The 15,392-nt window shown below is 36.6% G+C and overlaps 1 protein-coding gene across 2 annotated transcripts; it reads left to right on the forward strand.

Moving 5' to 3' along the window:
- The first annotated feature begins 261 nt into the window (after positions 1-261).
- COP1 (Transducin/WD40 repeat-like superfamily protein) lies at positions 262-14,851 on the forward strand. 2 transcript variants are annotated; one of them, XM_089167777.1, is made up of 13 exons: positions 262-932; positions 3,120-3,197; positions 5,311-5,466; positions 6,048-6,410; positions 8,470-8,627; positions 8,775-8,840; positions 8,944-9,022; positions 9,471-9,626; positions 10,000-10,098; positions 11,556-11,660; positions 12,253-12,432; positions 13,431-13,541; positions 13,628-14,850. In XM_089167777.1, the coding sequence occupies exons 1-13, from the start codon at positions 561-563 to the stop codon at positions 13,796-13,798; spliced, it is 2,094 nt and encodes a 697-aa protein (XP_089023903.1). In that variant the 5' UTR covers positions 262-560; the 3' UTR covers positions 13,799-14,850. The 2 variants fall into 2 exon arrangements, with proteins under 2 accessions (XP_089023903.1, XP_089023905.1); XM_089167779.1 differs by lacking the exon at positions 262-932 and having other exon boundaries at positions 3,151-3,239; positions 13,628-14,851.
- The last annotated feature ends 541 nt before the right edge of the window (positions 14,852-15,392 follow it).

Below are 15,392 nucleotides of genomic sequence, written 5' to 3' on the forward strand. Positions count from 1 at the left end.
CGAAACAACTGCTGTGGAGAGAAACTCCGATATACATGCACACTACAAGTAATCGCAACCATCAAAAGCATATGGTAAAGATGAGCTCGTGTGATCATCACCGTTCAAACCTTGACCAAAACATTGACGATCGGGATTTCGTGAGGTGGGCCAAACGAGAGGTAGGTCTTTAATAATGGAGTTACGAAACGTGGTTAGGATTAGAAAAGATTAATAAATACGCTTTTAAAGTTGTGATTGTTTGAAGGTCGACGGCTCGAGAAAACGAATCAAGACCCGTACCCGACGTGGGGCGTTTCCACCCTCACAAATTCCAGACTCTCTTCCTCCTCTCCCTCCTGTTTCCTTTTTCTCTCCACCATAAACGACCACAAGTGTTGCAATGTAAACACGCTCGCGCTTTCTCTCTCTTTCTCGTCGAGGTGTTAACTTTGAAGGGAAGCTCTCCAACTCACCATTTCTGTTCAGGGGACGGATTGAAGGGAAACTCTGCGACCTGAACAATTTTTTATCAAGAGGATCAAGGTCACGAGGGGAGACACAGAGAGTGAGAGAGCTTAATGGCTGAGACATCAATGGGGGCTCTGGTGCCATCAGTGAAGTCGGAGCCGAAATCTTCGTCAGAGGAGGCAGTGTCGTTGGAAGCAGCTGACGGAACTGCAGCAATAGGAGGAGGTGAAGGAGCTCCACCACCACCAGCGGCATTAACAGCGACAGCAGCGGCGTCGGAGACAAGCGTGTCTGCTGAGTTCGACAAGGACTTCCTGTGTCCGATATGCATGCAGATCATCAGAGACGCTTTTCTCACCGCATGTGGTCATAGCTTTTGCTACATGTGTATTATCACTCATCTTCACAACAAGAACGATTGTCCTTGTTGCGGGCAATACCTGTCCAACAATCAGCTCTTTCCCAACTTTCTCCTCGACAAGGTTAGATTCCTTCCTCCATCACTCTCAAATGTCTTCTCTGTTTGCATTCCAATTATGTTCTTATTTTATCAAATTGTCAATATCACAGCCCTTTTGAATCTGAATTTAAAAACCGGTCAGTGGCCAACATTTCAGATCAGTAAGACGGTTTAATGGGAAGAATTTAAACAGTTGGGTGATTTTTCTGTTTTCTCTTTTATTTTTATTTTCTATGTATATATTATTAAATTTTGTTTCAGCTTGAATTAGCACCAAATTTGCCAAAATTAAACACATGAAGTATCAATGTGACTTTAACTAATTGGGGCTGTAAGAGTTTACCATCCCTTCCTTTCCCGCACTGGCTACCCTACGCTGGTACAGTTTGTGGTCCTGCTGCAGCCTCGGAGGTTTTCCCCTTCCGTGATTCGAACTCGGGCCATTTTGTGGCTCCCGTACGAACACTACGGTGGACCCAGATCTTTGAAGGAAAAAGTGTTAGAAGTTAGAACTGAAAGCTCCTAAAAATTCTGAGACGCTATGGGCTGTTGTTGGATGCTGGGGCATATCCAGCATTTCCCTTTTTCCAACATTATAAATAACTGATAGATGAGGGATCCGCTTGTTCGTGTACATAACAGCAAAGGATTAATCAATTCAAATACAGTTGAAGGATAAGGAAGCTACTCATTGCAAACTCTACTGCTAAGGTGCCAGCAGGGATTTCCTTGAAACATTATGTTAACATGTAACGTTCTTGATGAATTCAGAACTACTCAGAAAATTTTTGGGGATTGTTGGTATAATTCAAGAAATTTAAAAAGAAAAAGAAAACTCAGTTTCCGATATAGAGAATAGGTTCCAACTTAACACTACAAAGAATTAAAGATAATGGTTCCATGTGATCACACTATCTGAACAGGCCATTCATTTGGATCTCTGTCTTGTCCGAAATGGAATATCTGATAAAAGGCCTTATTTTTTGTCTCAAAACTTTATTTTTGAAAAAATCAAAGCTGGTGACATTTGTTCAAATTTCTATTGATAGAATGCAATAGTTTTCAAATAGTAATACTTTCAGCTGCATTCTTTAGAATGGTTAATGGTTCCTGTGCTGTATAAAATATAGGGTACTGTCCTGACCACTGTGTGGCTGTTGAAATATAACTTTTCCCATCTTGCACAGAGTAGTACATGGCTAAGTCCATGTGATAGATGACCAACAAACATCTCATTCGTGGCAAGTTCAGCTTAAAATGGATATAGTTTCTAAAAATGAGGGTAATGTCATATTTTTTAATTTCTTAATTTTAATGAAGGGCAAAATAGACATTACATATTTGATGTTAACAACCACTTAACACCGTTAGAAGTGAGGGGGGCAACAGTAATTTCATAAAGAAAGAGGTTTGATTAGTAATAAAACAAAAGTACAAGGGGCCAATAGTAATTATCCCAAAAAAGTAGTATTTAAAATTACAAAGATGTCATTTTATATTTATTATTCATCTCCACTTGAAGGCATTTTGGTAATTTCTTAGAGTTTGAGCAACTTTGCTTGCTTCCCATGTTACCGTGGTATATGGGGTCTATCACATATTCACGTGGACTTAACTCATTTATTGCCAAATGGCAAATAGTGAAGTGATATACTTTACCAGGCATAGTGACACCTAGAAAGACACTGCAGTTTTGTTTGTAATCCCCCCCCCCCCTTTTTTTCTGTTGTTTGTCTCGTTAGTGCACATATTTGCATGATAACTTTCCTTTTCTTTTACCCCAAGAAGAGGGGGAAAAAAGGAAGAAGAAGACTAATCCTTTCTTTAATTAGTTATAACTCAGCCAAATTCATTTTTATTGATGAGAGTGGGCCTCGTACAATGGTTAGATTGCTCCATCATTACAGAGTGGTCATAGTGGTCATAGGTTGAAGTATGGAAGGAACCTCTCTACAAAACCTTGGGTAAAGCTGTTACATTTTGGCCCTTCCCGGACCCAGCAGTGGCAGGAACCTTTTGCACTGGGTTTTCTCTACATCCTTTTTCTTGGGTACTGGGTATGGAGCCTATTTACATATGAGCAATGTTTAACTCTCTGTTCTTTAAGCAAAACTATCTCTTTTTTTTTTTTTTTTTTTGGGGGTGGGGGTGGGGGGGGTTTGATTTGAATACCTTGCATGCAACTTATTCTCTGTAACTTATTTTGTAGCTTTTGAAGAAGACTACTGCTCGTCAAATATCTAAAACTACATCCCCTGTGGAGCATCTTCGTCGGGCATTACAACAGGTCGTTATCACTTCTGAGTCTGGAAAGTTTTGAGAAAGACTTGTAAGCTCTATGTCATCAGTTGATTATGATCATGTGTACTCTTCTTGTTATGCTCTAGTGCTTATGCTTTCTCAAACATATTTTTATGTGCAGTAAATTGTATGAAACCTTGATCATGATACCATAGCCTTATGAAGGTAAAGTCAGCTTTTATTTCACGACCTAGGACAACTGATATTAGATATTCAGAAAAATTTTAGTCAAATAGTTTTCTAGTGCATAGTCTGGAAATCAGCTCAATGAATATGAGGATCTTTCCATCATGTTTGCCTATGCTGAGGCAACTCTAAGCAAATGAAGAGTTAGTTGGACCACAATGCTGAACAAAGTTCATGGTTCCTGTTTAAGTCTGAAGTTCTATCCAGTTCCTGGAAGTATATTCTTTACACTAAACTGTTATTTGATAGTAGATTGTAGCCATGTCAACACTAAAATCCATTGAAGTCTGAGAACCTTTCAGAACCTTGTTTGGTGTATTTGATATTTTTTTATATATTGTGGCTGAAATATACACTGATATGAGTTTTATTATTTTTAAGTTACCATGTTTAATATTGTGGTTCAAATTATTGTTTCATTATCATAACTGTGGATTCTTGTTTTTATGTAAAATCCTGAAACAAGTATTTTTATGTGTATATGCCTTTTCTTTATAACCATTGGGACCACACTAATCCAAGTGTAGGGAGCGTTGGTCTTTCTCTTTGCTTTTTCTCCTCATCTGTTACTGTTTTCAGGTCAATAGTTTATGGTTGAAATATACTACCTTGTGACTTATAGAAATAGGATATTAGGGTTCATACATTTTTATTGGTGGCTTATTCAGTGGAAGGCTGCATTTACAAGATGAAGTAAGGAAATTTCTTTTGCTGTTTCTATTTTTGCCACTACCATAGAAAGAATCTAATCATAGTGATGACTGCTCAGTCTCCTCGAAGATCTGTAGTTCACAATTAGTTGCTGTAAAAGGATTTGCCAGAAAATACTAGTAGGGGCCCTTTGGTGTGGGATATTGTCTGCAGGTCATAAAATCAGTGAAGAAGTGTTGTGTCTTACGAAAATTGAGTTGTGGAAGGAATTTGCCCTGTTTGGTTAGAAAGGACCATAGAGCAAGATGAAATTAGGATGTATTACAACACACATTGTTGTTTTGAGGTTGTGATGAAATTTAGATGGGATTGAACATCTTGTATTGGCCTTGGTATGTGGTAGCTCTTTGTTATGCAATTTGAAAATTCAGATTTTGGATCTCATATGGATGAATACCTAATATTATCAAATCTTGATCAGCTCTGAGTTAAAAGGAAACAACTGTGTCATCAAGGGAAGAAGCCAGATCAATGTTTATAGAGGGCAAGGAGATGAGATGAAATCAACGTTATTGGAATGAAGAGGAAAGAGGAGGCAAAAAGAGAAGAAGAGAAAAAGAAGAAGAAGAATAGAGTAGAAAAGAAGAACTCAAGTTTGGGATGCCAATCATGTATGTGCAGTTAGAGTCTGGGGATTGCAAGAGGGCAAGATAAAAGGAGAGGAGATAACAGTTGAAGAAGAAGAAGAAGAAGAGGAGCAAAAAGAGGGAAGTGTGGTAGAAGTAGAACAAATAGAACAGTATTGCACTACTCTTCCCCTATATGATGAATGGCCAATTATCAAAAGGAAATTAAATTCCTATTCCTCTAGCTACTATAACATAGTTGAGAGAGGTAGAAGGTAACCACTGGTAATGTACAACACATGTTGTTGTTAGCAAGATAGAAATACAATTATTGAATTCATATTGAGATATGATTAATTGTACAAATTTAGTATCTGAATGTATACTTAGTCAGGAAACAAAGTGATGCTAGTTTAATTCACGGATGTTGGCATTGCACATCCTGCTTCACTTGTAGACCATGATAAAAGAAAACTCCATTGGGGAACCAGCTTTAGCCAGTAAACAAATCTTGTTGCTTATCTTTATTGAAGAATCAATGTAAGCACATCTAATTTTGATGTATTTCTTTTCATAACCTTGCTTGCATGTGTAGTAAACTTTAAAAGATGACACTTTCTGACGATCCTTAGACAGGGATGTGAAGTGCCACTTAAGGAGCTAGACAACCTATTGTCTATCCTTACAGAGAAGAAAAGGAAGATGGAGCAAGAAGAAGCTGAGACAAATATGCAAATTCTACTTGACTTCTTGAACTGCCTGAGGAAGCAAAAACTGGAAGAGCTTAATGAGGTTTGTACTTGTGAACTTGTAATTATCTCTTTTGAAAGTATTCATGGTTTATCTTTCTTCAAGATTATTGTTCAGTCTTATTTACAGTGCTAATGTAATATTGTTAGGTGTATTCCGAAAGAAGGATACCAGATGACATATTTCTTATTGAATTGTTCTTGATGATGAGATTTTAAGTTTAAAACTAACAGTCTTTTCAGGGACCATTAAAATAATATTTATTACATTTTATGAAGATAACTTGATGATAGACATCTGACCCTCCCCAGACCCTGCTAATGTGGGAGTGTTATGCACTGGGTGTGACCTTTAAATTGATTGATAGACTTGGCCACCAACAATTATTGATGGGTATACGGAATTATGGCCAATGATTCCTTTTCTTTATGGGTAAGACCTAAGCCTCTACTCCATGGCAATCCTTGTATGAAGTTCTGCCCACAAAGTTTACCCATTTCTTGGTGTGTTCTTCTTTGCTGCATGTGCAATATAATCTTGCCATTTATTTGCTATTTTTATACCTATTAGTTAGGAACAACTTCACTAAAGTATGGAATTAATGGCTGATGCACTTTTTGTAGGTACAAAAGGACCTCCAGTATATTAAGGAAGACATTTGTGCTGTAGAGAGACATAGAGTAGAGTTATATCAAGCAAGTGAGAGACACTCAGTGAAATTGCGCATGCTTAACGATGATCTTATGGCAAAAAAAGCTTGGCCTTCATCGATGGATAAACATGCCACTGGTCTTATATCAAGTGCTCATAGTGCACTAGGTGGGATGAGTTCAGGAAATTTTCAGAACAAAAAAGCTGATGTAAAAGCTCAAGTGAGCTCTCAGGGACTTCAAAGGAAGGATGCTTTTGTTAGTGGTTCTGACCCACAAAATGTTGTTACTCACTCAGGACCTGCAGTGGCTAGAAAAAGGAGGGTCCATGCACAGGTCAGTAATCTTGTGTGGCATAAATCTTGCTAGTTGAAATAATTAATTGTGAACATATAAGGTTCTTTTAGTGTAATTATAGACAATATAATGATAGTGTATTGGTCGGGCCTGGTGCTCAGCTAATGGTCTAGATGCCTAATTTTACTAGGTTAAAAAATCCAATGAAACCAGACTTGTGGTGACAGGTTTAGTATGAAAAGATCTATAATAACAGATCACTAAAGGTTCTGATTTATAATCCAAACAAGGCTCATGTTTGGTTAGAATCTGATGGACAGATTTGTAGTTATAGGTTAATCCTACTGGGGTGGGATTCTAGAAACAGAATTCCAGATCAGTAACAACAGAAAGTGCAGAGATTTCCAATAGCAATATTTGATAAATAAATGCTTGTAAGACTACATGGTTACTCTCATCTGATATGTAAAGAGTTGCAAGATACCCTAGCCTGTGCCCCATGAGTGATGACATGCCAATCTTTTATTGGTGCTTGCCATTCAGGATTTTAGTTCATGTGAGATATTATCGCAGAGAAACAAGGTTATGGAATCTTTTGCCTTTTCTTGTTGGGGGTTCTTTGGGAACAATTACATTTTACTTAGGAAATATGGAAACAGCTGAAGTAGTCAGTAAGTTCTGATCTGTGTCCTAGACATACAAACAACCTCTGTTCACTAATTTATGTCCAGTATGATGCTGTCTAATCCATTCAGGTGGTGAAGTTTGTAAGCTATGGCCTACACAGATACTTATGTGGAGAAAGTTCCTCATATGCATTTGGTATCCTAGATTCCTAGTCATTCCTAACCATGCATTATGTCATGCTATTGAATTGTTGGATCCCAACATTTACAAGAGCCAAAAATAAAAGTTTTACTTGACATCTGTGTTTTAGCCTGATAGAGGTCCTTGAATATGCAGCGGTTCCTTCCTTTCACTAGCAGCTCTAGAAAATGGCATAATTTAACAGTTTATGTTGGAGTCTTGGCTTTTTGGGACCTCTAGCTGGTCACCCAAGTTATGAATTATGATAGCTGGTAACCTATATGGACCATCTCTTTCTAGATGCTTCAGATGTATGACAGAGAAGGGGTAGTGGATAAAAAATATGAGTGAGTGATGGAGTTTTGTTTACTGCTTGCTGGACACTTATGCCTACCTCATGATGAAGAGATGTAACCACTTAAAAGATGGAGCACATAATGTGGATCCGAGAGTCTCGTTTTCCACTCCAACGAGAGAAGGATGGGAGACTTCCCTTACAAGTTACAACCCACCAATTATTATCTCTATTGGCTGATCACCTCCCTCAGATTGTGTCTTCATCCCGATAAACATATCTATGATCTGGCACTGCCAAAGCATTTATGTCTCCCCTAATTTATTGAACCGAATTGCATGCAACTTGTCATCTTGAAGATATCTCTTCGCTCCTTATTGATTTCTATCTGAAACCAAGATATGTAGGTGACACCAAAATCTTCATTGTGGCAGTTCTATTAGAGAACAAAGGGCTCTATTTGTTGGCTGCCACAGCACCCTCTTCTGTCAGGTTTCTTCTAAATAATAGTTAATCTCCTGTCAAATGAGAGCCGTCTCCTTTATATTTTTTCAGCTTGACATTTGGAATCTTAAGTCTGAAGGATTGTGGCTGAGACTGGGATATGTGGCCAATCCACATGATCCTGCAGTAATGGATGGTTCAAATTGACTGTATATAAACTTTTCTGAATTTTTGAGGGACCACCTGATGAAGTGATCTAGGTGGTTCACCAAGTATATCTGTATTTTATGTATTATAATTAATTTCAACTACTTTGTTAAATGACACCTCTGTCCAGATTGACTGAGGTGTCACTAAGACCGGACATGTGCCAATCTAGAGGGTCTCCCATCAATGTATACTTCAAATTGAGTGTCATAGATGATACTGAAGTTAAAGAGCCTGTTGAAGAGACCTGGGGTGATTCACCAATTATATGTGTACTTTATATATCATAATTAGAAAAGTACAACCCTGTTGGTCTCTGGTTTCTTACTGTCCTCTCCACAACAGTTCAATGACCTGCAAGAGTGTTATCTGCAAAAGCGGCGGTTCTGGAGTAGTCAATCACATAAACTGGAGGAACAGAACACACATACCACAAGCAGAGAAGGTTATCATGCCGGTCTTGAGGATTTCCAATCTGTTTTGACCACCTTCACACGATATAGGTATTCAAGTAAACATGATTATGACTATGTATGTTCTGGGTTTTGGTTTTAAAGAAAATTTTCCTGCTCTTTCTATTGCTGGATAACTGGTGTATCTTCTACAGCCAAGTTGTTAATATGGGCCTTTTCCCTGTCTGTATGATTCAGTCGATTGAGGGTCATAGCAGAAGTCAGGCATGGGGATCTGTTTCACTCAGCAAATATTGTATCCAGGTAAGGTGAAATCCAGTGCACTTAAGGTTTCATCCAATCATCTGCCTTTCCCAACCCCTTCTTTAGTAATGAAATAAATTGACACTGTAAATGCCTTTCACAGCATAGAGTTTGACCGTGATGATGAGTTATTTGCTACTGCTGGAGTTTCCCGACACATTAAAGTTTTTGAATTTTCCTCAGTAAGTATCAGGTGGTCTTCTATTTTTTATTAGAGTCTCTGGTGGGTGGGTGAAATAATATGTGTTCCAGGCTGGATCTCAGGACCTTTCACTGATGTTCAGTCTCACTGCTGATGGTTATCAAATGACAGTGAAGTCCTGGTTATTAACATGTAAAAGTAGATAAGAGGCCTGAAGCCTTCTTATGTATGCAGGCTCCAATCTTGAAGCATGTTGTTCTAATCGGATAGTTAAAGCTGTCATGTTTTAACAAATTTCTTGGAAAATGCAGTTATCTTTTGTATTACATTATGGTCATCTTTAATACTTTTTTGCTAATTACTCTTTTAAGTTTGGAAACCAGCAGATGTGTCTTATGCATCGGCTGTAGTGTGTAAGCTTAAAATTTCAACTGTAATGTTTAATTTTACCTTTTTGTCTGATCATTGCTTGTCTGGGTGCTCTTCAGGTGGTGAATGAACCCGCTGATGTCCACTGTCCTATAGTGGAGATGTCCACACGTTCCAAACTCAGTTGCTTGAGTTGGAACAAGTACACTAAGAACCATATTGCCAGTAGTGATTATGATGGGATTGTAACTGTTTGGGATGTAAATACCCGGCAGGTAAATAATAATTTCTTCTGAGCCTCAAGATTCTTTCATTCCATTGTTTTACAAATGTAGTGGAGGTTGGACCTTTCTGACTGAGCGATCACTGGCTGATGGTCTAGATTGTGCCCAATAAATAGGATAAGACAACAGGGTCTTCCTCAGAGAAGTTCTTGGTGTTAATGCCTATGTCTTGATTTCCAGTTAATGACAAATGGCTCTTACTGAGTGGCTGCTGAGGACTGGTTGGTCCAACCAGCCAATGTTTTTTGACCAAATGTTCTCTTGATTTTGGTGCTTGGCAGAAAGGACCAAATGTTTTCTTAATAATTGTCTAACCCTATACTTTCCCTGAGCCATGTCTACATACTGTTATTGGACTTTGCAGAGTGTGATGGAATATGAAGAACATGAAAAACGAGCTTGGAGTGTTGATTTTTCACGCACTGAGCCATCTATGCTTGTGTCTGGTAGTGATGATTGCAAGGTACTCTCTTTAACATTTTCTTAGTCAAACAATCAATGTCCTTGTTTGACCGAGTGATTGATAAACTTATGTACAGCCGAAAGAAAATAAAACACAAAATATTATTGGTTTAACAGATTCAACTGAATCAGCTCTAATGTAAAGTTGGCTTAAAACTTTCATTAATCCACTATATCCACTGATGTGTAAAGATTGGAGTTTGCAATGCATAAAATCCCATAAAAGGTTGGCTTTAACGTGTTCCACCCAAGGAAAGGGGACCTCATCCTTGATCGTTCAACTATTTCAGTAAAAAATTTAGCAATATGTTGAACTCCCTGTGTGGTTTTTTTTGGGTGTTGCTGGCAAAGGCATTGGTATGTGTCAACATGTTAGCACTTGAAGAGAAACAAGATTGATATGCTTGGAAGAGTTCAGCTTGGTAGCATGATGTTCATTCAGTCCTTGATGTGGCAGACTCTCAGTTTTTTATTCTTGAGCACATGATATATATTACCCCTTGGATTTGCAAACTATTTTGTTTACACCCCCAAATTTTTTTCTATTACAAATGTTCCTTGTGCCTAACACCACTAGTTTTGAATTAAAAAGGACATATTTACCTAATTGAATCTTCTTATGACTGACGGAAAAATTGAAAAAAAATTCTAAAAATAACCAGAATACACAATGCCACATACAAAATTCCTTAACTTCTTGATTTAAAAAGAAAAAAGATATTCCATACTTCTTGCCAAGTAAAGGAGGGTAATATGGAAATTTTGAAAATACAATAGATGCTAAGTCATTATTTAACCCCTTTATCCTAACGGTAGTGGTACGGTTGATATGATTTGATACATTGGGTGTGGAAACGTAATAATAAAAAGTTCTATATGTAATTTGCTCTTTATTTTTTATTTTTTCTCCCCCTCTCTTTAGGGTTGCTTTGTGATACCTTTCATACATAAGCATTACAGGAAAATAATTGAAATAACCCCTTGTCTAACATAGTAACATGCTTTACTAAATTTTTTAGAGCCATGGAAGAATTTGTTGAGGCTCAAGATTTTTGTAGGTCATCTTTGACTGTCTGCGTTTGTTCCATGCTTCAAATGTTAGGGATTTCATCTTGTAATTCCTACAGGCATCTTATGTATGCTATTATTTTAGTGTGCCTTGTAAAACCCTTATGATGAAAAACTGTGGATCATCATTAATGGAAGACACCAGTCAGCTGGGTGAGGATAGAAGAACGAAGGAAGGTTGCTGTAGGAAGAAGTTGTCCATGGATGAATTTGTTTCTTTCTTTAAATATGGTTAACTTATTATCTATGTGGGACCCTGCGTAGAACAGATTTTTTGGTTTCTCTGATCTCTCTTTATGTTTTGAGGTTTCTTGTAAGCTAAATTTCTCCTGTTTTCTCTGCCCTGCCTTCGGCCTATCTGACAGTGTGCATCTATTGTTGTATAAACAGGTTAAAGTCTGGTGCACAAAGCAGGAAGCTAGTGTACTCAACATTGACATGAAAGCGAATATCTGTTGTGTCAAGTATAATCCTGGATCTAACATTTATGTGGCGGTATGCTCACACATTTACCCTAGAATTTGGATTCACTGAAACAGATTTTTCCTGCCTACATTTGTAAGAAGAAAAGCCTTGTTTTCTTTCCCTGGGATTGGTTTTCTTTCTTTTGGTTGTTTTCTTTTCTTCTTCTTCTTCTTCCCTTTTTTTTTTTTTTTTTTTTTTTGGTGGGGGGGGGGGGGGGGGGGGGGGGGGGTTGTTTTCAGAAAAATGATGCATTGTAATGGGAAACATATAAAAATTGTTTACTGATATGGTTTTTACGAATTCACTCATATTCTCTATTATTATTAGTGGTAGTAGTAGTAGTAGTATTATTATTGGTGTTCCATTGCAATTAATTTGGTTGTTTGAGAACTGGGCTCAGTCATAGTGGCGGTACAGGTTTGAGTATGTATGCATTTCTTTGGCTTTAACAAATCTTTTGCAACTCCTCAGGGTGAATTCTTTTCTTCCCAAAAATGAGTTGAATTTGTGAAAATTATCCCTTGTATGAATGTACTATGAGGTCACCCTAAAATTCACCCCCTTCCAAAGATTAAGTTGGCATTATCATGTGTGAACTCAACTGTAGTTTGGCATTATGCAGGTTGGTTCAGCTGATCATCACATTCACTATTATGATTTGAGAAACTATAGCCGTCCACTCCATGTATTTAATGGGCACAAGAAAGCTGTTTCATATGTGAAATTCTTGTCTAACAACGAGCTTGCTTCTGCATCTACTGACAGCACATTGCGACTATGGGATGTAAAGGAAAATTTACCAGTAAGTTACTTTTGTGCAATTATCACCAAAAAGAAAAAAGAAAGTTACTTTTGTGAGAGATTACTTTGGTGGTTGTCTTTAAATGTCCATTTAGTTTGTCATTACAACATCTTATACACCCTTGGTTCTTTTTGTATAATTTTGGCTTTAGATGGATAACATTTTTGGTTTGATAGTCAAGCATGTTATAGTGGAGCTATACATCCAAGTCTGCGGTTATAAAAACTTGCATAATTAACCATATTAGGAATCATTGCGCAGAGTAGGCATAATATGGTTATAGAATGTGCATAACTGACCGTTTTCTGTTATTCAAGATAGTGATACAAGAACTAGCTGTCATGCAGTGATTTGACTACTTGCTATATGTGATCAAAGTGACAATTTGAAATTGCTTCAGTCATGCGCATGACCGTCAAGTGAGATATTGATCTGTCGGATCCAAAATCCCGATCTCAATCTGACGGCCCAAGGTGTTCCGCTTGATGGTCCTGCGCATTAAATGCGCAAGACTGAAGCAAAGTCCGTGACAAGTACCATTGACTTGGATATGTGAAAACTCCTGAGAGAAACTTATAGTTCATGCATGCTGGAAGCTTTTTGAGTATCTGCATCAGTCTGTGAACCAAACATTGTTTCCATCTTGCTTCTCCCCCCAACTTCCTCTTTTTGGGGGTATTAATAATAAGCATCCTCCTAGATGGACATAGAAATCTTGAAAGTTCTCTCTCACATATAATATCCCCCTCGTATGTTGCCTTCTTGTTGCAAGAAGTTGGAATCTTCATCTTCAAATGCATAATGCTAGCACAACTGTTCCGCCATCATATCTAAAATCGCATATTCTATCTGGGTGGTGGTGTCATCCAGATTAAGTCTTGGGGTCCTGGTTAGCAAATTCATATTTACTTTGAAGATTGAATTTTGACTCCCAGATTTATTTAAGCATGCTTTTTAGGGACATGTAGACTGCATTCTGATTTTGTGAATGTCTTCAGGTGCGCACATTTAGAGGCCATACGAACGAGAAGAACTTTGTGGGTCTCACAGTTAACAATGAATACATTGCTTGTGGCAGTGAAACAAATGAAGTTTTTGTCTACCACAAGGTTTGCTTAACCTTAAGCTTATTTTCTGAGATATGGTGTATCTTTATACATTTCTTAATAACTGGATCTTGGGGCTTTATTTCCAGGCAATATCCAAACCTGCAGCTTGGCATAGATTTGGTTCATCTGATCTGGATGATACCGATGACGATGCCGGATCCTACTTCATTAGTGCCGTTTGTTGGAAAAGTGACACTGCAACTATGTTAACTGCTAATAGTCAAGGCACTATCAAAGTTCTTGTCCTTGCAACATGAATTGGAAGGACAAATGGGTGAAAAGAAGACTAAAGAAAAATGGTATTGTTCCTCTTTCTCAACTCTTTGTTGAACTTGATGTCAATTGTTTTGTAAATATTAATGTAGTGAAATGGGTAGTTAGTTAAAAGTGAAAAGTTTTGAGTCCGATTGATTTTCAGTTGTAGTTAAGTTAAGCCAACAACATTCAATTCCTAAGTATTTAGAAGTCAAAATTACTGTATTACTGTATTTTGATTTCTGCTTTACCAAAATACCCAATGAAAAAGTCTGTCTTGCTGTGATACCCAAGGCACGGATGCGTATTAAATTGTCCAAAATGATTCATAATACTATGCAAGGTATCAATGTATCAGGTCTATTTTTCTAGTCTTTTAAGTTAGACCAGTTGGTAACCAAAAAAAAGTTAGCCCAGTTTGAATCATATGACTTTTTACTGAAGATTTCAAAGATCCTATTTTAGATAATATGCTTTACATGAATTATATCATTTCTCTTAAAAATATGAGTGTTGGATCAGTAGATAAGTTTTCTGAAATACATCATCACATCAGTTTCTTGCAAAGGAACTTTCTCTCTTTTTTGACCATAGTGGAGTGAACAAATTCAATTTTTGCAACTCATTGCAAATACATGTTTTTTCTTCTTCTTCTGTTTATCTTATTTTATCTATCAAACAAGCTCTCAGAAACCTATAGAAACTACAAAGGTCTCATATGGGATATATTCTCTTACAGAAAATTAAAATATTATTTTGTTCTCTTTTATGACTGGACTGTGTTATCTAAGATTCTAAATATTTGGGTTCACCCACGGGAGTCAAGAGTTAGACTCTTCCATCACAAAATAAACACACAGCCGCGCAGTGAGCACAGAAGAAACTATTCTTTCAACTTTTAGTAAAGAAAACATAAAAAGATAAACAAATAAATAAAAGCATGAACTTAAGAAAAATAGTTATATTTCAATTTCTATAAAAGTCCTTAATCCATTTCATTTGCATACAATAATAAATAATACAGAAAATAATAATTTTATTTCACACTATAATAATAGTCAATATTAATTGCAATCTAATTTTCAATATCTATGTTAACTAATTTTTGTAATACATAATGCATTTGTTTTATTATTTTTTATTTGAATAAGATAAGTTTTTGCACAACACCGTGGAAGAAAAAAAAAAAAAATTAGGATATCAATAAATATTAAAAAATCATTTTATTAGATTGACCTAATACCTTTATCCCCTCAAAAAAAAATAGACCTAACACCATAACAATTTCAATACAATTTTTTTTTTACAATTGTTAAATTGTAACCTTGTTTAGCTAATTTTTATATAATAATATTTCAAATTTATTATTTATAATAAAAAAACATTTCAAGAACTATTTAATACGTATGAGAAATTATATGAATTTTTTAATTGAGGGATTTGGATAATATCATTGAAAATAAATAGTATAATGTAATTCATATTATTATGAAATTAGAAATACAAATTTACTTGTGACTTCATTTTGTAGGTTAGAGTATTTCAATTACCGTTAATATATCAAACTTATTCTTAAAAAGGAAAAATTATATTTTA

This window comes from Hakea prostrata, chromosome 9 (genome assembly GCF_041222555.1).
Source record: "Hakea prostrata isolate BN-2017 chromosome 9, UWA_Hpros_2, whole genome shotgun sequence".
NCBI classification, from domain to species: domain Eukaryota; kingdom Viridiplantae; phylum Streptophyta; class Magnoliopsida; order Proteales; family Proteaceae; genus Hakea; species Hakea prostrata.